The sequence below is a fragment of the Felis catus genome, chromosome A2, assembly GCF_018350175.1.
Source record: "Felis catus isolate Fca126 chromosome A2, F.catus_Fca126_mat1.0, whole genome shotgun sequence".
Lineage (NCBI taxonomy): Eukaryota > Metazoa > Chordata > Mammalia > Carnivora > Felidae > Felis > Felis catus.
The window spans coordinates 8,258,948-8,282,994 of NC_058369.1; the positions used below are offsets into that span (position 1 = coordinate 8,258,948).

General features: G+C 48.1%; 2 protein-coding genes across 7 annotated transcripts in view; one reads left to right on the forward strand and one right to left on the reverse strand.

Moving 5' to 3' along the window:
- Nucleotides 1–16,400: 16,400 nt before the first annotated feature.
- Nucleotides 16,401–21,189, reverse strand: LOC102901712 (serine/arginine repetitive matrix protein 1-like). Of its 6 annotated transcripts, none has more exons than XR_002149043.3 (3): nucleotides 19,980–21,189; nucleotides 17,946–18,058; nucleotides 16,401–16,633 (listed from the first exon to the last, which is right to left on the reverse strand). XR_002149043.3 is itself a non-coding variant. In XM_023245489.2 (2 exons), exon 1 carries the CDS (start codon nucleotides 20,928–20,930, stop codon nucleotides 19,992–19,994), a length of 939 nt encoding a protein of 312 aa, XP_023101257.1. In that variant the 5' UTR covers nucleotides 20,931–21,189; the 3' UTR covers nucleotides 16,401–18,058; nucleotides 19,980–19,991. The 6 variants fall into 6 exon arrangements, 2 of the variants coding, with proteins under 2 accessions (XP_023101257.1, XP_044901541.1); XR_006590179.1 differs by having other exon boundaries at nucleotides 17,212–18,058; XR_006590180.1 differs by having other exon boundaries at nucleotides 17,157–18,058.
- Nucleotides 20,444–24,047, forward strand: part of SMARCA4 (SWI/SNF related, matrix associated, actin dependent regulator of chromatin, subfamily a, member 4) — an 89,659-nt gene continuing 86,055 nt past the window's right edge. The window contains 1 exon segment of the mRNA XM_019817553.3: nucleotides 20,444–20,582. The gene's annotated coding sequence lies outside the window, so the exon portion shown is untranslated.

A 24,047-nucleotide genomic window follows, 5' to 3' on the forward strand; every position in this document is an offset into this window, starting at 1 on the left:
TTTTTTGGTAAGATTTTAAGCAATCTCTACCCAATGTGGGGCTCGAACTCAGAACCCCGAGGCCAAGAGTTGCATGCTCTTCTGACTGAGCCAGCCAGGCGTCCCAACACCTCTATCCCTCTTACCGCTTGTGACATCCCAAGGGTTTTAGGAGCTCTGTGTCAGAAATGGGACAAAGCCCAATATATATTTCTTATAAATCACGACATCACAGAACAGAACCATTAGAAACTGACAGAGAAGCTGGATGTGAAAGACACTGGCCTCGAGCCCCTGGAGGGACGGAACTGCTGCTGACCGACGCACACGTTTGCCACAATTTTTGTTAAATATAGTATATGCTAGCTTAAAAATAATTACAAATCACTCACAGTCTGGGAATCCTTCCCGGCCACTGAATACTGTGCAAATTCTAATACACGGTGTCATACTGGCGGCACAAGTGAATTCGTTTATTTGACTATGTTTACTGAGCATACACTATACACCAGGCACTATTACAGACACATGGGACACACTAAGGAACAAAAAGAAGACCCCACATTCCCACCGAGCTCTAAACGCTAATGGGAAAGGCACGTGAGGGCCATGGGGGACAGATGGCCGGCATGGCACATAAGTAAACCAGAGACCGCGATAAAAGGAAAGCATGCCCTAGAGAAATGGAAAAGTGGAAAGGGCGCTGGGAGAGCTGGGTGCTGAGGGAGCCGCTGTAATATAAAACAGAGTCATTACAGAAGTTGGGATTCGAGTAAAAGTCTGAGGGAGCGGAGGGATGGGGGAAAGAATGCTCCAGGCAGAAAGACAGCAGGAGCAAAGGCCCTGTGGCACAAATGTGCCTGGCAGGCTGTTAGGACAGTGAGGAGGCCACTGTGGCTGGCGTGAGCCAATGAGTGGGGACTTGCAGAGGTGAGGGCAGGGGTCTTGTGGGGGCATGGTAAGGACTTCAGCTTAGGTCAGTGCAGCCACTGGTCCAGTCCTTCTAGCTTAAGAAGATTCTAGAGGCTGATTTCAGAAGAAATGCTATCTTCATCTTGCATTAGAAACACAATCCCTGGCCTGGGGCTCCCGGGTAGCTTAGTCGGTTGGGTTGAGTGTCTGACTTCAGCTTAGGTGATAATCCCCCAGTTCGTGGGTTCAAGCCCCGAGTCGGTTCTGCACTGACAGCTCGGAGCCTGGAGCCAGCCTCGGATCCTGTGTCTCCCTCTCTTTGTCTGCCCCTCCCCTGCTCATGCTCTGTTTCTCTCTCGCGCTCAAAAATAAACATTAAAAAAAAAAAAAAGAAAGAAAAGAAACATAATCCCTGGCCTCTCCTATTTTTTTTTTTTTTGGAAATTTTATTTTTTATTTTTTTTAATGTTTATTTATTTTTGAGACAGAGAGAGACAGAGCATGAACGGGGGAGGGGCAGAGAGAGAGGGAGACACAGAATCGGAAACAGGCTCCAGGCTCCGAGCCATCAGCCCAGAGCCTGACGCGGGGCTCGAACTCATGGACCGCGAGATCGTGACCTGGCTGAAGTCGGACGCTTAACCGACTGAGCCACCCAGCCGCCCCATTTTTGGGGGGAATTTTAAAGATGAAGGGAAACAAATCCAAATCCAGGCATCTAGCAGTGTCTGGTAGCACGGCAGGCCATTCTGCCGGATGTGATTAACACCAGAGCAAAGAGGCCAGCGGATGCTTGTTCAAGGGAGCACCAGGCGTCCAGCCGCTGAGAGGGTGGCTTTTCTCTTCCTCCCCTGTGGGCCAAGCGAGGCTCTGGGCAGGAACTACTGCCTGTGCACGCTGACTCAGGGCTCTCCTAATTCCATCCTGCCATGTAGGCTGAGAGATTGATCTCAGGAGGGCCGAGGACGACAGACAGCTTCGCGACGAGGACCTCCACGCCCCCTCCATAAATACAGCTGTCGTGATCCTGCCCAGAGGAAGCAGCCTTCGGGTTTTCCCCGGGGGTGACCAGCCAGGCCTGATGCTTCTCATTGGGAGCATCTTCCCATCTGCCAGCCAGCTCCTGGGGTTGGTTGTGAGGACCCCGGGCGGGCTTGGGGGAGGTCAGCTGGGGGGCATGGATTTATTACTGCTTATGAGGATTATTCCAAATTGAGGCAAAGTATGCAAACCATACAATTTACCACTTAAAAAAATGTTTTTAATGTTTATTTATTTTTGAGACAGAGAAACAGAGCATGAACGGGGGAGGGTCAGAGAGAGAGGGAGACACAGATGCGAAACAGGCTTTAGGGTTCGAGCTGTCAGTACAGAGCCCCACGCGGGGCTCGAACTCACGGACCACGAGATCATGACCTGAGCCAAAGTCGGACACCCAAGCGACTGAGCCACCCAGGTGCCCCACAAACTTTGTTTTTAAGTGTCTACCTCAGTGGCATTATGCACATTCACACTGTCGTGCAGCCATCACCGCCACCCATCTCCAGAACTTTCTGTCTTGCAAAACTGAAACTCTGTCCCCATGAAACACTAAATCCTCATTCCCCTCCCCCAGCTCCTGGCTCCCACCTTTTTCCTGCCCATCTCTATCCATTTGCTTCTTCCAGGGACCTCATCTAAAAGGAATCATATATGGGGCGCCTGGGTGGCGCAGTCGGTTAAGCGTCCGACTTCAGCCAGGTCACGATCTCGCGGTCCGTGAGTTCGAGCCCCGCATCGGGCTCTGGGCTGATGGCTCAGAGCCTGGAGCCTGTTTCCGATTCTGTGTCTCCCTCTCTCTCTGCCCCTCCCCCGTTCATGCTCTGTCTCTCTCTGTCCCAAAAATAAATAAACGTTGAAAAAAAAATTTAAAAGGAATCATACAGTATTTGTCCTTTTGTGTCTGGCTTCTTGCACTTAACATAATGTCCTCAAGGTCCAGCTACATCGTAGCATGTGTGAGAATGTCCTTCCTTTTTAAGTCTGAATATTACCCACATTTGGTATTTATTCATCTGTTGGTGGGCACCGGGGTTGTTTCCACTATTCGGCTATTATGATGAATAATGGTGCTTTGAACGTGGATGTACCAACATCTCTGAGATCCTGCTTTCAGTTTTTTTTGGTTCTACACCCCAAAGGGGAATTGCTGCATCATATGGTAACTCTGTTTCCAATTTTCCAAGGAACTGCCACACTGTATCCCACAGCAACCGCAGGTTTCACATTCCCACCAACAGGGTACGAGGGCTCGGATTTTTCCACATCCTCGCCAGCACTTGTTATTTATTTTTTTAATGTTTACTTATTTATTTTGAGAGAGAGAGAGAGAGAGAGAGAGAGAGAGAGAGAGAGAGAGAGAGATTGACAATCCCAAACAGGCTCCACGCTGTCAGCACAGAGCTGGACTCGGAAATCGATCTCACAAACCATGACAGCATGACCTGAGCCGAATAAAAGGGTCACACGCTCAATGGACTGAGCTGCCCAGGCGCCCCTGTTTTCGGTTTTCTAGATAGCAGCCATTCTAAGGGGTGTTGGGTGGTTGTCACTTTCAAGTGTTAAGAGGCTGCTTCTGTCTTCATAGAACTGTCTTGGGTTAATAAAGTCATTCGATAAGAGGCGCCTGGGTGGCTCAGTCGGTTAGGCGTCTCTTTTACTAGGCTCAGGTCATGATCTCATGGTTCATGAATTTGAGCCCCATGTCAGGCTCTGTGCTGACAGCTCAGGGCCTGGAGCTTGCCTCAGATTCTGTTTCTCCCTCTCTCTGCCCCTCCCCCATTCAGGCTCTGTCTCTCTCTCTCTCAAAAATAAATAAACATTAAAAAAAAAGTCATTTGGGGTGCCTGGGTGGCTCACTCGGATGAGCGTCCGACTTTGGCTCAGGTCACCATCTCATGGTTCATGAATTCGAGCCCCACGTCAGGCTCTGTGCTGACAGCTCAGGGCCTGGAGCCTGCTTCGGATTCTGTCTCCCTCTCTCTCTCTCTCTCTCTCTCTCTGCCCCTCCCTGGCTCTCGCTGGCTCTCTCTCACAAAAATGAATGAACACTTAAAAAAAAAAAGTAATTAGATGAAAGATTAAAAAGTGAGCAGCCCCAAGGAGAAGTAACAGCCAGATAAACCCACGACAGTGGAACCCTTCTCCTGGGAGAATCAGAGCCCCTGAGGCCCCACCCCCTGTTCCTTTCCCAAGGTCACCCTGTGAGCGCATGTGCAGGTGGTATTCTGGGAACACCGGCTTGGGCAGAGACAGGTTCTCCCTTCTCCAGTTCAGGGTTGGACAACCTGTTCTGCCACAATCTCACGGATGCCACTCCCAGGCCCGACCTGCACTGCAGAATGAGGTCAGTGAAAGACGGGGAGGGGAATGCACAGGCGAGGCAACGAGCAGGTGGACGGAAAGGGGCCGGGTGGGACAGGCAATTGGTTGTGGCATACCCTCCCCCTGCCGCACGGTCCTCTGGCCACACGCGTGTGTGTCTATACAAACTCCAGGGCTGGGCTAACCAGTCATTCCTGCTATGGCTCTCCAGGAACTAGTAAAGGAAAAAGGATGGTTGGAAGCTACTTTAAATCCATGCTTCTCAAGGGGGACCATTTTGTCCCCCAAAGGGTACCTGCTGTGTTTGGAGACATTTTTGTGTTGTCAGAACCCTGGGGATGGAGAGCAGTGGGAATTTCTTTTTCATGGCCATTATTATTTAAGTTTTATTTACTTAAGTAATCTCTACACCCAACATAGGGCTTGAACTCACAACCCCCCGAGATCAAGAGTCGCACAGCCTTCTGAAGGAGCCAGCCAGGCCTCCCTATGGGAATTATTATTATTATTATTATTATTATTATTATTATTATATGGGGGGGGTGCTGGGGAGGGGCAGAGGGAGAGAGAGAATCCTAAGCAGGCTCTATGCCCGGAGCAGAGGCCCGCCCAGGGCTGGATCTCATGACCGTGAGATCATGATCTGAGCTGAAATCAAGAGTCCCGACTCCTCCCCGACTGAGCCACTCAGGCACCTTGGGGGGAGTTATTTTTATTTGGGCAAGTATTGAAGGCATTCTAAAACCTTAAACAGGATCCTGGACGTGTAGGCCTACAGAACAAAGAAATAGGAAAATCTGCTCCACCCTTGGGGCTGGAGTTGGATGTTAGACGCTGCAGGGAGGGTGTCTGTTTCGCAGAAAAGCCTCTGAAGTCACTTCGCAGCTGTAGATCAAGGTTAGATACTAGTCACGGAAGGGTGGTGACTCAGTTTGTCTTAAGGACTGAAGGTTCTGAATGTCCAATATGTAGAGAGAGTCCCACCCTCGCTTGGCCCCGTCTCTGCCCCGACGTCGGTATGCAGACATCCACAAGTGGTAGGGGCTTCATAGCCTAGAATCTGTGCCCACGGGAAGCGGGGAGACAGGGTAGGGGACGCTTCTGAAGGGTCGTCCCTGACACTGGCCCCCAGGGAGGCTGAAGGGACTTGCTCGTAGCGAGCCTGCGGCCACTCCTTCTCATCCTTGTTTATTTGTTTTGTTTCTCTGTAGGGGTATTTTCCTTTAAAAAAAATTGAGATATAGGGGCGGCTGGGTGGCTCAGTCAGTTAAGCATCCGACTTTGGCTCAGGTCGTGATCTCTCGGTCCGTGAGTTCGAGCCCCCCGTCGGGCTCTGTGCTGACAGCTCAGACCCTGGAGCCTGCTTTGGATTCTGTGTCTCCCTCTCTCTCTGCCCCTCCCCTGCTCACACTCTGTCTCTCTCTCAAAAACCAATAAACGTTAAAAAATAAATAAAACCACCATTTTTTTCCTTATGATAAAAACGTTTAAGGTTTACTGTTCCAAATATGCGATACAGTATTAACTATAGTGACTATTACATCCCTGTAACATATACGTTGTAACTGAAAATTTGTATCTTTTGACCTCCTTCACCCTGTCCACCTGCCCCTACCCCCATCTCTGGCAACTACCAATCAGGTCTCTGTATCTATGAGCTTGGTTTTGCTTTAGATTAGTTTAGTCTTTTTTTTTTTTTTTTTTTTTTGATTCCACATATAATGGAGATCATTTGGTATTTGTCTTTCTCTATCTGACTTATTTCACTTGGTACAATGCCCTCAAGGTCCACCCCTGTTGTGGCAAATGGCATCTCTTTCTTTCTTTTTCATGGTTGAATACTATTCTCATCGTTGGCCTTTTAAATAAAAAAAAAAAAAAACAAAAAAAAAAAACCCGAGGGTTGGGAGGCCGGGTGGATCAGTGGGTTAAGCGTCCTACTCTTGGTTTCAGCTCAGGTCACGATCTCACGGTTCCTGAGTTCGAGCCCCACATCGGGCTCCGCACTGACAGTGCAGAGCCTGCTTGGGATTCTCTCCGTCTCTCTCTGCCCCTCCCCCCTACCTTGAAATAAATAAATAAACTTTAATAAACAAACAAATAAATAAATGACCAGGACCTGGTGGCAGAGACCCGGGTAGTTCTAGAGGGTAGACATGTTGGAGAGAGGACACAGAGGAGAGGGATGCCACCCCAGCTTTATCTCTCCTTCGCCAGTATGCACCAAGCCAGCCATCACGTGAGCGGCCACCAGCGGTGGGATGGTCAGTCACGTGGTGCTCAGTGTCGGTGAAGGACCGAAAGAGGAAGAGCAGAGACCCAGAACACTGCGCTCTCTGCCACAAGGGGAGGCCTCCACAGGAAAGGCTGGATAAAGGCCCGAGCTCCAACGTGTCCCCCAGGAGAGGGTCCAGGCTGCAGTCCTCAGTGCCGGATGAGGCCAGTGTTGCTGCCCGACACCCTACAGTCACAGGACGGCCCCCCAATCAGAGGACTACTGGATCCAAAACATTAGTGATGCTGAGGCAAAGAACCCCTGCTTTAGATCATCTTACATATACAGCCTGCTAAACTGTACCCAAACAGAAGGGGGAGAAATGCTACATTTTATTTATTTATTTATTTTTTTAAGTTTATTTTTGAGAGAGAGAGAGAGAGAGAGAGAAAGTGGGGCAGGGGCAGAGAGAGGGGGGGGACAGAGGATCTGAAGTGGGCCCCGAGCTGACAGCACAGAGCCCGATGTGGGGCTTGAACTCACCAAGCGTGAGATCATGACCTGAGCCAAAGGCAGACATTCAACCGAATGAGCCACCCAGGCGCCCCAGCAGACTGCCCTTCATAATGCAGGTGGGCCTCATCCCATAGGCTGAAGGCCTGAACAGAACCAAAGACTGACCTTCCCCCAGCAGGAGGGGGTTCTGCCAGCAGGCGACCTTGGAACCCGCACTACAGCATTGACTCTTCCTGTGTCTCCGGCCTTTGGGACTCGCCAGCCTCTATAATCACCTGAACCCGGATCCTTAAAATCGATGGGGCTGCCATAACAAAATCCCATAAGCTAGGTGGCTTAGCCAACAGAAATTTATTTTCTCACAGTTCTGGTGGCTAGGAAATCCAAAATCCAGGTACCAGAAAATTCACCCTCTGGTGAGGGCTCTCTTCCTGGCTTACAGACAGATGTCTTCCCACTGTGTGCTCCATGGTGGACAGAGGAAGAGAGAGAGAGGGAAGGAGACTGACTGAGAGGGAGGGATGGAGTTCTCCAGTGTCTGGTCTTCCAAGGGCACTATTCCTATTAGATCAAGGCCCTACCTTTATGATCTCATTTACCCTTAATTACCTCCTTCCAGGCCTATCTCCAAACACAGTCACATTGGGGGTTAGGGCTTTGACGTATCAAGTTGGGTGGGCACGATCCAGTTCATAGCAAATCTCTATCTATGTGCCCATCCGACTGGTTCTGTTTCTCCAGAGAACCCTAATAGAGGGGAGACAAGACCTTCTAAAAAGGAAAGCAAATTCCAGCACTGCCTGTCATAGATGACTGAGAGCAGGTGAAAATGGTCGCCTAGGGTTCCCCTTGGGTCCGTGGCGTTAGGTACCACCTGTAGGCAGCCGGCTCCTACCCCATCTGGAGTGCTGTGTTTGCAGCAGACGGAGGAGTATGGTGGCTAAGGGCCCGGACACCGGGGTCCACCGGCCTAGCTACAGATAAGGTCAGCCCTGCAGGACTGTGTGACCTTGGGTAAATTATTAACCCTCTCTGTGCCTCACTTCCAACTATAACATAGGGTGACTATACAAGATAGAGCATAGGGTGTGGTGAGGGTTATGTCAATGGACATATGGTTTCTATTTATTTTTATAAAAATTTTTTTAATGTTTATTTATTTTTGAGAGGGGGTGAGGGGCAGAGAGAGAGGGAGACACAGAATCTGAAGCAGGCTCCGGGCTCTGAGCTGTCAGCACAGAGCCTGACGTGAGGCCCGAATCCATGAGTCGTGAGATCATGACCTCGAGCCAAAGTTGGACGCCTAAACGATTACGCCACCCAGGTGCCCCTATTTTTATTTCTTTAAGTTTATTTATTTTTTTGAGAGAGACAGAGACAGAGTGAATGGGGGAGGGGTAGAGAGAGAGAGAGGGAGACAGAGAATCCCAAGCAGGTTCTGTGCTGCCAGTGTAGACCCTAACTCGGGGCTTGGACCCACAAAACCGAGAGATCAGGACCTGAGCAGAAACCAAGAATCAGATGCTTACCCGACTGAGCCACCCACATCCCCTCAGACATATGGTTCTTAAATGAATAGACTTTATATATATATATATACATATATATATATATGTGTGTGTGTGTGTATGTATATATTTTGATGTTCTATTTATTTTTGAGAGAGAGCGTGCATGCACGTGGGGTAGGGGCAGAGAGAGAATCAGTTTTAGCAAGTTCATCTCTTTAAAAAAAATTTTTTTTTAAATTTTTCATGAGAGATAGAGACAGCACGAGTCGGGGAGGGGCAGAGAGAGAGGGAGACACAGAATCCAAACAGGCTCCAGGCTCTGAGCTGTCAGCATAGAGCCCGATGTGGGGCTTCAACTCATGAACCGTGAGATCATGACCTGAGCCGAAGCTGGACGCTTAACTGACTGAGCCACCCAGGCGGCCCCCAAAATGATAATTTTAATCATGTGGTCACACTAACTGGGAACCCCTCCTTGGAGGTCTGCTGTCTTTCTCTGAGATTTGGCGAGCCTGCAGGGTAAGTTGGGGAGTTTGTGTATTTGCACTGAAATCATGAGCCACCCAGGCACCCCTATCTTGGGTACTTTTTATTAAAAAAAAAAAAAAAATTCCAGAGCTCCACCTGAGAGGGTCTCAGCCTCCAGGAGATTCTCCAGGCTTGTGTTTTGAACAAGCCCCCTTTGCCAGTGTGCCCTCTTGGCGAAGGTGGGAAGCATGCACAGGCTAATGTTCTCTGTTGATTTCTCTAGAACACCACCTCCGTCAGGGCAGAGGAGGTGCGCAATACATAGGACTAAATCAAGTCATTTTGGTTGAATTGTCTTTTTGTTTTAAAGTTTATTTTTATTTATTTTGAGAGAGAGAGAGAGAGAGAGAGAGAGAGAGCACAAGCAGGGGAGGGGCAGAGGGAGACAGGATCCCAAGCAGTCTCTGAGCTGTCAGTGCAGAGCCCCACGTGGGCTCATGAACTTTGAGATCATGACCCAAGTCGAAGTCGGACACTTAACTGACTGAGCCCCTAATTTAAATTCTCTTGCTGCCCAATGTGACTGCAGCTTCCAGAGGAGAGGACCTCTTTCCTTTTTCATTTTCTTCTAGCAATCGGGGTAGGATTATGACTGAGAAGGGAGCCAGCATGTCTTACGAGATCATTTGATAAGCAGATGCACCTACTGGTCTATTCATTGGCCCCAATTCACATAAGCACTGACAGGCCAGGTGAGGTTAACTAAGCAGACATTATACACAGCTCGTGGTATAAAAGCTGGGCAGTGAGTTCTACAGACTGCAGAATGCCGTGCATTGTTCCTCCAGACCTTGAGGGAGTGTGACAGAACCAGAGATTCAAGTGTTCCCTCATCCTGGACAGGCTGGGAGGGACGGGAAGCTGGGAGGATGGGTGTGCTGGCCAGATCCCAATGCCGCTCTGCGGCGTCTTCGGGGGAGAAGACCCAGAAAGGCCACACAAGAAGTGTGATTTCACGCACGCACGCTCACTCACAAGCGCAGGAGAGACGGAACACGCCCAACACGTAACATAAAATTATCACTTCCAAGTTTATTTATTTTGAGAGAGAGAGAGAGCATAAGGGGAGGGGCAGAGAGAGAGGGAAAGAGAGGGAGAGAGAGAGGGTCGCAAGCAGGCTCCGGGCAGTCAGTGCAGAGCCCAGCGTGGGGCTCGAACCCACAAACTGTGAGATTGTGAGTTGAGCCAAAATCGAGTCGGATGACTGACTGCGCCACCCAGCTGCCCCTAAAATTTACCACTTTAAAGTGTACAATTGGGGTGCCCGGGTGGCTCAGTCTGTTGAGTGTCTGACTTTGGCTCAGGTCATGATCTCACAATTTGTGGGTTTGAGCCCTGTGTCCAGCTCTGTGCTGACAGCACAGAGCCTGGAGCCTGTTTCAGATTCTGTGTCTCTCTCTCTCAAAAATAAATAGACATTAAAAAAATTTTTAAGTGTACAGTTTAGTAGCATTAATTGTATCTATGCTGTTGTGAAACGTCACCACTAACCATCTCCGGAACTTTTTCATTTTCCTCAACTGAAACTCTGTCACCGTTCAGTATCAACTTCCCAGCTCCCATCCTCTACCCCCTAGAAACCTCCATTCTACTTTCTGCCTCTATTAATTTACTTAGTCTTGGTACTTCATGGAAGTGGAATCGTATTAACACTTGTCCTTTTGCGCCTGGTTTATTTCACTCAGCATGATGTCCTCAAGGTTCACCCGTGTTGTAGGAGGGGTCAGAATTTCCTTCCGTTTTAAGGCTGAATAATGTATGTATTCATTACCTTCTCCAGTCGTCTGTTGACGGACACTTAGGCTGCTTTCAGATCTTCTCTGTTGTAAGTAATGCTGCTAGGAACATCGATGTGCAAACATCGGTTAGGGTCCTGAGACCTATCGGCCAAGATATTGGCATTGATACAATTCATTAATTTTACTCCGATTTCTTCGGGTTTACCTGTATTCATTTGTTTGTATGCATGTATTAAGTTCCACACAATTTTATCACGGGTGTGGGTTTCCATCTCCACCACCGCAGTCAAGATACAAACTGTTCCAACACCGCCACCAGCGCCAGTACTGCCCTTTTAGAACCCCCCTCCCTCCTTCTTCCAACTGCTCTTCTTCCCCCAATCTTGAAAAAATGTTGCCATTTCAAAAATGTTACATAAGAATCCGATATATTGTAACCTTTTCAAATTGATTTTGATTTGATTTGATTTTGGTACTCAGCATAATTTCCCAGAGACTCATTCATTCTTGTTGTTGCAGGAATCGATAGCTCACTCCCAAGGTGCCTGGATGGTTCAGTTGGTTGAGCATCCGACCCTTGGTTTGGGCTCAGGTCATGATCCTAGGGTCATGGGATTGAGCCCTGTTTTGGACTCTACACTGAGTGTGGAACCTGCTTAAGATTCTCTCTCTCCCTCTGTCTCTCTTAAATTAAAAAAAAAAAAAAAGTTCAGGGGTGCCTGGGTGGCACAGTCGGTTAAGTGTCTGACTCTTAATCTCGGCTCAGGTCACGATCTCAGTTTGTGAGTTCGAGCCCCACAATGGGCTCTGCACTGACGGCTGGAGGCTGCTTGGGATTCTGTCTCTCCTCTCTGCCCCTCACTCTAGTGCGCCCTCTCTCTCTCCAAATAAATAAATAAAATTAAAAAATTAAAATAGCTCACTCCCTTTTATTGCTGAGTAGTATTCTATAGTATGGATTGATCAAGGTCTGTCAATCATTCACCTGTGTGAAGGACACCTGGGCTGGTTCCAGGTTTTGTCTGTTCCATACAAAGCTACTATGAACATTCACCCTCTCACCCACAGGTTTCTGTGCGAACATGTTTTCATTGCTCTAGGATAAACGCCAGGAGTGCAATTAACCGGGTCATGTGATAGTTGTCTGTGTCCTTCTTTCTGAAGCTGCCAAATTGTTTTCCAGAAAGGCTGCACCATCTCACATGCCTGCCTGCAGAAGACGTATCAGCCAAGTGTATGTTTCACGTGTTTTTGAATGTATTCCAGTTTTTCCATGTCCTCGCCAGCATTTGGTGTTGTTAGTAATTTTCATTTTAGCCATTTTGATAGTGGGTAGTGATTTCTCACTGTGGTTTTAATTTACATTTCCTTAACGGGGTAATGATATTAACTAAACATCATTTCACGTGTTTATTTGCCATCTGTATATCCTCTATGGTGAAATGTCTATAAATATTTCAAACGTAGCTCAAGTTTTATGTTTTATACACACACACACACACACACACACACACGCACGCACACCTACGTGTACACATATGTAAAACTGTAAAACTCATATGTAAAACACATATGTAAAACTCTTGATGGAGGCCTGAACTGCAATAATTCAAAAAAGTTTAACAAAGTCAACCTAAAATAAAACATACTATAGCTAGAATAAAACACCAATAGGGTTCATGCTCTGTCTCTCTCTGTCTCAAAAATAAATAAACATTAAAAAAAAAAGTGTTTAAAAAAAAAACTTTAAAATAAAAAAAAAAGATTACCATTGGGGACTTAAAAAGATATTTGCACACCCATGTTTATAGCAGTATTACTTACAACAGACAAGATGTGGAAGCAACCCAAGTGCCCATCAACAGATGGATAATGTGATGTATACACAATAAATTAGATTTTGACTTGTGAACCAAATCCTCCAAATATTTCTTACCCCCTTTCTCTGTCTCTGTTTTATACACACACACACACACACACACACACACACACACACACACACAGGCATACCTTGGAGATGTTGTGGGTTCAGTTCCAGACCATTATAAGGTGAATATCACAGTAAAGAAAGTCAAATGAATCCTGGGTTCTCCTCGTACATATAAAAGTATGTTTACACTATAGTGTGGTCTGTTAAGTGTGTAACAGCATCATGTCTAAAAAAAAACAAAAACAATGTACAATGTACGTACCTTAACTAATAAATACTTTATTGCAGTGGCTTAGTTGGTTAAGCGTCTGACTTCGGCTCAAGTCGTGATCTCGAGGTTTGCGAGCTCGAGCCCCGTGTCAGGCTCTGTGCTGACAGCTCGGAGCCTGGAGCCTGCTTCAGATTCCGTGTCTCGCTCTCTCTCTGCCCCTCCCCTACTCACACTCTCTCAAAAGTAAATAAACATTAAAATAAATAAATAAATAAATAAATAAATAAATAAATAAATAAATAAAAACTTCATTGCTTGAAAATGCTATCATCTGAGCTTTCGGTGAATCATAATCACTGACCACAGAACAAATATAAAAATAACGAAAAAGTCTGAAATATTGTGATTACTGAAATATATAACATAGAGACAGGAAGTGAGCAAATGCTGTGGGAAAAATTATGCTGATGGACTTGTTCAATGCAAGGTTGCCACAAGGCGTCAATTTATAAAAACGAAGTATTTACAAAGTGCAATAAAATGAGGTATGCCTGTCTGTGTACATAACAAAAGCAAGAGAACAAATATACATGTACATATATACATGTATACGTACTATCCTCATCTCTGGAAAACTCTAACATATCTGCAGAGGCACGTGAAAAACTCCCGCCTAATAAACGACAGATTCATAAAAATGTAGACGTGACCATGCAGACTCCAAGGTTGCTAAAACCCACTGGGGATTTTATTTTTGCCATACAGGGAGTGATGCTGCAAACATTTTGTCACTCTTTTTTTTTAAGTTTTATTTTATTATTGTTTATTTAAGTAGGATTCACGCCCAGCGCGGAGCCCAATGTGGGGCTTGAATTCACGACCCTGAGATCAAGATCTCAGCTGAGATCAAGAGTCGGATGCAAAACTGACTGAGCCACCCTGGTGCCCCGCCCCCCACCTCTTTTTTTTAAATCTATTTTAAAAAATATTTTATCTTTATTTTGTAATATTTACTTTTCGGAGAGCATAACTGGGGGGGGGGGGGGAGAGAGGGGGTCAGAGGATTCAAAGAGGGCTCTGTGCTGACAGGCTGACAGCATTGAGACCAATGTGGGGCTTGAACTCATGAACTGCGATATCATGACCCGAGCCGAAGATGGACGCTCAACCGACTGAGCCACCCAGGCACCCCCAAAGATTTTATTTTTAAGTAATCTCTAGGCCCAACATGAGGCTCAAACCCACAACCTGAGATCAACTTTTGGTGTTGTAGGTTTCATGGGTTTGGGCAAACGTATAATGACATGTTATCCACCACTATAGTATCATACAAAGTAGTTCCACTGCCCTAAAAATCCTCTGTGCCCTCCTATTCATCCCTCCTTCCCCTGTAATCCCTCAGATCCAATGACCTTTTCACTGTTTCCAGTTTTTCCTTTTCCAGAATGTCACAGAGTTGGAATCATACAGTATATAGGCTTTTCAAATTGACTTCTTTAATTTTAGAATATGCATTTGTGGTCCCTCCATGTCTTCTCATAGCCTGAGTACATTTCTTTTTAATGCTATTATCCCATTGTCTGGATGTCCCACAGTTTATTTATCTGGTAAAGGACATCTTCGTTGCTTCCAAGTTTGTTTGTTTGTTTTTTTAACTTTTAAATGTTTGAGAAAGAGAGAGAGAGAGAGAGAGAGAATGAATGAGCTGAATGAGCGAGGGAGGGGCAGAGAGAGAGGGAGCCACAGAATCCGAAGCAGGCTCCAGGCTCCGAGCTGTCAGCACAGAGCCCGACGCGGGGCTCGAACCCACTAACCAGGAGATCGTGACCTGAGATGAAGTTGGACACTTAACTGACTGAGCCACCCAGGTGTCCCAGTTGCTTCTAAATTTTGATAGCTATGAATAAAGTCACTATAAACATTTATATGCAGGTTTTCGTGTGGACCTAAGTTCTCAGCTCCTTGGAGTAATTATCAAGGTATGCAAATGCTGGGTCATATGGAAGACTATGTTTAGTTTTATAAGAAACTGCCAAACCGTCTCCCCAAGTGTCTGCGCTCTTTTCCATTTATACGAACAGTGAAACAGAGTTCCTGTTGCTCCACATCCTCACCAGCATCTGGCGTTTTCCAAGTTGGACTTACACTATTCTAATAAGTGCACAGTCGTATGTCACTGTTGCTTTAATTTGCAATACCCTGAACATCTTTTCATATGCTTATTTACCATCTATAGATCTTTGGTGAGGTGTCTGTCCAGCCTTATCCATTTTTTAGTTGGGTTGTTCATTTTTTTAAAATTGTTTTTTATTTGTTTTTGAGAGAGAGAGAGAGAGAGAGCGAGCACGTGTGCAAGTGGGGGAGGGTCAGAGAGAGAGGGAGACACAGAATCCGAAGCAGGCTCCAGGCTCTGAGCTGTCAGCCCAGAGCCCGACGCGGGGCTCGAACTCACGGACTGCGAGATCGTGACCTGAGCTGAAGTCGGATGCTTAACCGACTGAGCCATCCAGGCGCCCTACAGAATTAGACATTTTAAAATGAACAATTCAGGGGCGCCTGGGTAGCTCAGTTGGCTAATCGTTGGACTCTTGATTTCGGCTCAGGTCATGATCTCATGGTTCATGAGTTTGAGCCCTGCATCAGGCTCTGCACTGGTGGTATGGAGCCTGCTGGGGATTCTCTCTCTCTCTGCCCTTCTTCCATTCGCTCTCTCTCTCTCTCTCTCTCAAAATAAACAAAAAAAATAAAATAAAAAGAAAACGAGCAACTCAGTGGTATTTTGTGCATTCACAATGTGTAAGTTCCGCGTCTATCTAGTTCCAAAATATTTTCATCATCCCCAAATAAAACCCTGAACCAATCAAGCAGGTATTCCCTCCCCCTTCTCCCAAGACCCTGGGCAATCTGCTTTCTGTCTGTATGGATTTGCCTATTCTGGGCATTTGCAACAGACTGTCTGATTTCTTTTATTTAGCACGGTTTCAAGGTTCACCCACATCATAGCATGTATTAGAACTTCATTTCTTTTTGTGGATGAACATTCCATTGAATGTGTATACCACAGTCCATCCATTCATCTGTTAACAGATACTTGGACTGTTTCCAACTTTTAGCTTTGGTGAGTAGTGGCACAGCAATAAATATTTGTTTTCAAGTATTTGTTCAAGTACCTATTTTCTATTCCTTTGGGTTAGATACCTAGGATGGAGATGGTTTCTTAAGGTCACAAGACTGGAAGCTAAGGGTGTGAATACAGATAGGGGACCAAGTCCTGGGGTAGTTCGTTATCAAGAGGTGAGTGGGAAGAAGAGGAAGCTACAAGGGAGCCTGGGAAAGAGCAGCCATTGGGATGGGAAGAAACCCAGAAGTGTATGAAGTGTGTGGTGCGTTGGAAGCCAAGTGAATACAATGTCTTTTTTTTTTTTTAATGTTTATTTAGTTTTGAGAGAGAGAGAGAATCCAAAGCAGGCTCCAGGTTCTGAGCTGTTAGCACAGAGCCCGACGCGGGGCTCGAACTCGTGAACCACTAGATCATGGTCTGAGTTGAAGTCAGACGCTCAACCGACTGAGCCACCCACCCAGGCGCCCCATGAATAGAATGTTCTAAGGAGGTAACGTGTCAACTATTGCCAGAAGGTCAGGGAAAGTGAAGATGAGACTTGACTCCTGCATTTAGCAACAGGCAGGTGCCTGTGACCTTGAAGAGTCATTCCAGTGGAATAGGAAAGGCCTGAAAAGAGCAAATTTAATAGAAGTTAGAGACGACCTAAATAAACAGATACACCATGTTCATGGATCAGAGGATGTAATATTAAGGTAACACTTCTCCCCAAATTGGCCTACAGATTCAATGCGATCCCACTCAAAATCCCAGCAGTTTTTGGTAGAAATTGACAGGCTGATTCTAAAAATTTACACAGAAATGCAAGGACCTAGAGTAACCAAAACAATTTTTAAAAAGGGCAAATTCGGAGGAGTACCTGATTTCAAGACTTATTATAAAGCTACACTTATCAAGACAGTGTGGTCTTAGCATACTGTAGACCTATCAATCAGTAACAAAACACGGGAATCCAGAATCAGACTCATGCTTAAACAGTGAATCGATTTTTACAAAAGTGCCACAGTAATTCAATGTGGGAGCAGACATTCCAGGACTGGGGCTGGGACAATTAGATATCCCTCCAGAAAACAATGAACTTCGATTATACCTCACGCCACACATAAAAATGAACTGAACACGTATCACAGACCCTGAGCCTTAAAGGCACCAGTTTCATTTACACTGGGATCCCAATCCCAACGTACGGCCACGAAGCACTGGTCTACGAAACTGTTCCCAATAGACATCGTGCCCTTAAAGCAGGACTCCAGCTCCTTCCTTGCCGCCATTCTCATGTCCTCACGGTCTCGCCTGCAGACAAAGCTGCTCACACTTTCACCTCTCAGGTCTACTCCTTCAGCTTCTACCCATTCTACCTCCAACTTCCTCCACCTCTCTCTACGTCTACCACCCTCACCCTACCTTGGCCCACCATCCTTTCTACCCCGGGCCGTGGCAATGGCCTAAAGGGACTCATCACCTCCTGTCCTTCTTCCCCTTCAGCCCGGACTCCACCCTGCAGCATGAGTAACTATGGGAATCTCTTGATTAAAGCCTTTCGAATACTTCCCCAATGTGGTCAGGGAAAAGCTAAAGAGCCTCACCGCGGGCTACGAGGCCCCGCCCAGCGTAGCTGTCGCTGATCTGCCCTCCTCAGCCAAACGGGCCTCCTTGGGTTCCAGTGCTCTCTTCCTCCTCGGGGGGGGGGGGGGGGGGGGGCTGGTACATCTTGTTCCCTCTACCTAGTGCCCCCCTCCTCCGGCCCTTGCTCATCTCCTGCGACTTGGCATAAGCGCGTCTTTCTCCGAGAGGTCTAGCTGACTTGACTGCTCAACTCCAGGAGGGTCCCCTGTTATGATCTCTGCGCTGTGGGCCTTTCTTCCGTTGCACTTAACGTTTTCCTATCATGTATTAGCTGATCGACATGGGAGACGGTCACCTGAACCCACAGATTGTCCACATCACGACCAAGACACTGTCTGCTCAGTGTACCACTGGAGGCCAGGGACCAGCTCAGTGTTTGGCATGTCAAGGACGTTTAAGAAACACCACCTGAGGGAACGAGACTGAAATTCAGACCCCACTTGCCCATTTGATGTGCATTATTCAACATCATGAGCTAAGGTTCAGAAAACTCCCAGGTGGCCTGCTTTCACAGATTCCTCATAAGGAATCTGTGGAGGGCAGTGTTGTTATTGTTTCCATCGTACAGGTGAAGAAAGGAAAGTGCCGAAGAGTCCAGTAAATGTTTCTGGCAACACCCAGCTACTACCAGTGGAGTCAGGTTTTGGGTCCAGGTCTTTTCTGACTCCAGCATTGAGATCTCACGGTCTCCCCAATACTGCAAGTGGCGTGGGGAGCAGTATGGTGACCGGGATGGGTGGGGTATGGGCTGCCCCCGTTGCCAGGGCTGGACCAGCCTTGTCCTACTGGCCATGGCTGAAGATCACTGAACGGGGAGGATGAGAGGGCAGCCGGGTCCCCACTCTGAACTAGAGGGACCAGGTCCCTAGCTTCTGCCCCCAGCCTTCAGATACTAGTGCTTAACGTTCCTCATCTCATTTCAGGCGTCTCCTTACTGTCATCCCACGTAGCCCCCGGGGTGAACGTGAATTCAGAGTCTATTTTTCTAAATAAATTGGAAAACCGTACCAAAAAAAAAAAAAAAAAAAAGCAGCAATGAGCTAATGCAGCCATGATACACACTTAATTGGCAATCCATCTGCATTATTCTTTCAATTAAAAAATTTAGGGGCACCCGTGTGGCTTAGTCGGTTGAGTGTCTGACTTCGACTCATGTCACGATCTCCTGATCTCCTGACTCATGAGTTTTGAGCCCTGGGTTGAGCTCTGTGCTGACAGCTCAGAGCCTGAAGCCTGCTTCAGATTCTGTGTCTCCCCCTCTCTCTGCCCCTCCCAAGCTCGTGCTCTATCTCTATCAAAAATAAACATTAAAAAAAATTTTTTTTAAATTAAAGTATCACATAGGGGGCGGCCGGAACACCACAATGATTTATCTGTATGTAGATGTAAATGCTAGGTATTCAATAGCATCTTTACCATTGATAACATCTTTACCATTTATTTTATTTTTATTTTAAATGTTTATCTTTGAGAGAGAGACAGACAGACAGGCAAAGCACAAGCGGGGTAGGGGCAGAGAGAGGGAGACACACAGAATGTGAAGCAAGCAGGCTCCAGGTTCTGAGCTGTCAGCACAGAGCCGGATGCGGGGCTCGAATCCACACACCGTGAGATAATGACGTGAGCTGAAGTCAAGAGTCCCACGCTTAACTGACTGAGCCATCCAGGTGCCCCACATCTTTGCCATTTAAATTGAGGGTAAGAAGGCAGACAATAAAAAGGGCACTCAAACATGAAGGAAAGAAAAAGGAGGCAGTGATCAAAAGGAGGTGAGGCTTGAGGTGATTTGCAGGCTTCAGGGAGGCAAGAACAAGGACAGGCTGTGGGCCCTGACTTAGGGGAGGACTTGTCCACTCGGAGAACTAAAACAACTGGAGACCCTTTCAAAACACAGAAAAGAGGCCTAGAGGCTCAGGTCCTTCACACGAAGAACAAGGCTCTTTCATGTTTTGACTCCAACATCTTCCCAGGGACGCCTTCTCTGGCTGCTCCATTTAAAATTTCCACGACTCTCCACGTTTCCGTCCCAACACAATGTATTTTACTTATTTCTCTAGCCTCTCGCTTGCCTTCCTAGTTCCACAACGGTTGAGATCGTCTGTGCGGTGCCACAGCACTTGCGTCTAGGACTCAGTAGTAGGTCAAAAATTATTTGCCAAACCAACAGTGCTAGGTAAGTTCTTAAAAAAAAAAAAAAAAGACCACGATCGAAGGCCACCTGGCTTTGCTGAACAGACCCCGCCATCCCCCAACCAGAAATAAAAAAAAAGCAGCTCCCAGACCCGCCCTTGGCCCCAGTCTAGCCTGCCCGCCTCCCGCCCTTACGCACGGCCTCGGGTCTTCATCTGCGGGTCTCAAAGCCCCTCGGCCAACCCTTCCCTGCAGACCCCGCCGCCATTCCATTCCATCCCATCCCATCCCCCAACCCCCCGCCGCAGCCGCGGGAACCAACGCAGCCACCGCCGCAGTGGCGCCCGCTCTGCGCATGCTCGGCAGCGTGGGGACGCAGCGTGAGGACGAAGACGCCGGTGCGCATGAGCAAGACCTTCCCGGATTGAGTCGGGGGGGAACATCTGGAGCGCCAGCTTTCTCTGGTCCCGCCTACCTCCGCTAGGCCCCGAGCGGACGCGCACGCGCGCTGGGAGCGGAAGGGCGGACGGGCGCGCGCACGAGGCCGGGCGGGCGGCGGAAGCGAGAGAAGCCGACCGCAGGGGGGAGGGGAGCTGGCGAGTGCGCGCGCAGCGGGGGCGCGGGCGGCGTGGGGGGGCGGCCGAGGCGAGCGGGCGCGCGCGCGAGACTTACCCTCTCTCGGCGGCGGTGGCGGCGGCGGCTTCTTTGTTTCGTGAGGAGAGGCGAGACGCCCACTCTGCCCCCGGCCCCGCGCGGAGGGGCGGGGGCGGCGCCGGGAAGGCGACGGCGCCGGCGGCTCTCGGTAAGGAACGCGGGCCGCGGGGGGAGCGTGGCGCGGGGCTTGGGAGGACGGTTTGAATGGAGCCGGGGCGCCGAGGGGGGAGGGGGCCGCCGGCGCCCACAGCGGGGCTGGGGTACGGCGGCGCCCGAGGGTCAAGAAGCCTGGCCGGCACCGCGCGCGCGGAGAAGGCCACAGTGTAGCGAGGCCGCGGCGGCTACAGCATCCGCGGGCCGTGGGGTGGGGGCCCGGGCCGCGTGGAGGCCGCGCGCGCGCTCTCGCCGGGGTCGCCGGACAAAGCTCTCCGCCTCCTCGGCGGGCCGGTGTCCCGGCCCCCAGTCGCCGTATCCGTCGCGGCAGCAACAATAGCATGGCGTTGGGGCTTCTCTGGCTACGTTGTAACGGGTCCGACCCAAATGTCTTTTGGGGGAGGTGGCGGCCGGGGCTCAGTAGGAAAAACCCCAAATGAGTCTAGTGTCGCCTGGGAACGAGCATTAGCATTAGCAGCCCCTTTGGGTTAGCCGACCTAAAATTGTATTTAAGAAAATCACGTAGTCTAGATTTTTCAGGGAAAAGTAAAGAACTCCCCCCACCTCTTGCAAGCGGCGACTTCAAAAATGTTTGCCCTAAAGTGGGGAGTCTAGAGCAAGTGAGGGAGGACGGGTAGAACTGTTCGCTCTTGAAAGCATTGTTTTTGTTTTGCATCCTTTCGCCTTCCTCCCAATTGATCTTCCAGATTAAGGCTTTTATTTAAAACGTGGGCCTTTCGGAGAGCGTTTTGTGCTGGTGTTGAAGACACGAGTCTTGGTTTATTTTTTTTTTTTTGCCCCCAGTGAATCCTTGGGGGGAAAAGTAGGGAATACGTGCAAAAGTCACTTCCTAGGAATTTGAAAGAAGTTTTCGATTTGAATTGACAGACCGGATTGGAGTTTGCTTATGGTCGCTGTCGGTCACTTAGCTGTGTGATCTTAGATAAATAGCTTAATCTCTCTGAACCTTTTAGTTTCCTCATTTGTGAAATGGGGATAATGCCACAAATGGAGTTGGTGAAAACCTGTAAAATGGTTTCTGATAAGTGGGAAGTGCTGTTGTTAATTGTCAGGCCCAATGTCCTTCATTTTTTTTTTTTTCCATGTTTGTTTATTTTAAGAGAGAAAAAGCGTGAGTGGGGAAGGGGAGAGAGAAGGAGAATCCCAAGCTGGCTCTGCAGAGCCTGAAGGTGGGGAGAGGGGGTTGGTGTCAACCTCAGCTGAGATGCTTAACAGACCGAGCCAACCCAGGCCCCCCCTCCTCCTTCATTGTTGAGCAAATATTTGTTGAGTCCCTACTGGGTGTTAGATGGTTGGCGATTGGATGCCCTGAGGAGCCTCTCCAGTCTTGTAGGGGAACAGATGGTAAAGGTGGGAACAGCTCCCTGTGGCCTGTCATGGAATCCTCACTACCCTTCCTGTGCGAGGAACACAGTAGATGCACAGGGGAGCGGTGGGGGCCAGAGATCAACGAGATTGTGTGGAAGAGGGGGCCTTTGCTCAGAATCAGGGCCAGTGCATTTGAGCACTTGGACCGGTCGTTGCTGTGCAGGGCTACACTCGCTCATCACCTTGATCCTTTCTTGTGTAGCAGTTACCCCCGTTTGTAATTACACATTCATTCTTCTCTGAGGGCCATCAGAGCAGGGATCATGTCTGCCTGGTCTCCCAGAGTGTCCCCTGGGTCTGGCACATAGTAGGTCCTTAGGGAACATTTGTGGAATGAATGAGGAGAGCCCCCAGGGAGGATGGAGTGGATTTATGTGTGAAATGCTTGGCGCAGGACTGGGGGTGGGTTGTAAGCAGTAAGTGTTCGTTGCTCGTGTTGGTTTAACAGGCCACTGTCGCCAGGGAATGAGGGTGTGGGGTGGTGGTCAGGACTGCTAGTTCTGGAATCAGACCTCCTGGATTCACACCTAGCTTTCTAAATCCTAGTTTGACCTCGAGCAAGGCATTTACCAGTAGGTCCCCCCACTTGTGAAACAGGTGTGACAGCAGTGCTGCCTCAAACAGTTGTAAGGGTTGAGAACATGACTTGGGGAGCCGCTTCACACACTGCAGTCACTGTAGTGAACACTCACTGTATTGGAGGTAATGTTGTTTGTTGTGTGTACCTGTTTATATATATGTAGGCATATATATGTTAACTATTTAAAAAATGAGCAAGATAATTTAGAATCATTCTATATCCCAAGAAGCCCAGGTTTGATGAGCTGGTTATGTATATATTGTAGTTTCTTTAAAATTGGTGCATACATACTTATGGCGATCATAAATGCTCCTCTCTGTGCCACATACCTTTGTCACACCTTATGGACCCTCAAAACACTGAGAGGTAGCCCTAGACCAGCCCCTTGTCTTCTCTGTTATGGGATGAGGTGTGTTGGGTGAGAACAGCATTCTGCCGGTGAAGCAACTGACATTTAGGTATATTTCTTCACTAAGGGCTCTAGTCGGCCTTGTGGGTTTGACTCCTGGCTTTGCCACTTTCCCTCTTGGTGCCTCAGAGAAACGGAGGTGACAGTTCCCAGCACTTAGTGAATCCTCAGATGTGCCAGCCAATTTTGGCCTCAGTTATTAAGGCTCCCGTCGCACAGAGGGACCCATTCACACCCACCATAGACAGAACTCAACATGAATGGCGCCCCCTGGAGTTGTGCGAGAAGTTCCCCAGCCTCACATTCCCCATTCGAACAAGTGGGCTTTGACAGCCTGCCACAAGCCAGGCCCTGATGGAGGCTGGGGATTCAGCCAGGAACAGGCAGACAAGGGCCCTGTTCTCACTCAGTCATATCTATCTCCTTATTTGCAAAGGGAGACAGTAATGGTACCCAGCTACTAGGATTGTTGCAAGGACTAAACAACGACAACTGTATAGTGCTCAGAACAGTGCCTGGCACATAGTGCTAAATAGTTGGTAGCTATTGTCACGTGTTAGGATTCCTACAACACCCTGGCAGGTTGAGATCCAGAATACATTTTTACCCTGTTGTGAGAGTTCTGTATGTTTTCAAAGTGATTCAAAGGAATCAACTCTTCTGTTTTGTCTTCCATCATTGAAAAATTGTAAACTTGTGATTTCACCATAATGCGTTGGAAAGAGAGGAGTGTGTTTGGTGGCCTTGGTTTTGGAAGATATCAAGTGTTTGTTTCCCATCTCACATATTTCCTCATGACTTGTAACATTGATTGGAACACTTAAGAGAGAATTGAAGTTAAAAAAAATCAAATCAAATCAAAGGGATGTGCAAAACCTCCAATAAAGGGGAGGTAACAGCTGCCAGAATATTGGGGGGAGATGCCTGAGGGGGAGCACATCAGAATCAGGTCTGAGGCTAAATGGAGTTGCCATTGCTGTCACCCTTACGGAGATCATCCGTAAGAAGTATAAGGCTCATTGATATGATTGGTAGTATCTTAGTTGGAGTTTTTTGTTAACTGCATGCTGATGATACTAATT

Bases quoted from the DNA above. Each gene is read 5' to 3' on its own strand.
- LOC102901712 (XM_023245489.2), bottom strand. From the start codon at position 20,930: ATGCTATTGTTGCTGCCGCGACGGATACGGCGACTGGGGGCCGGGACA.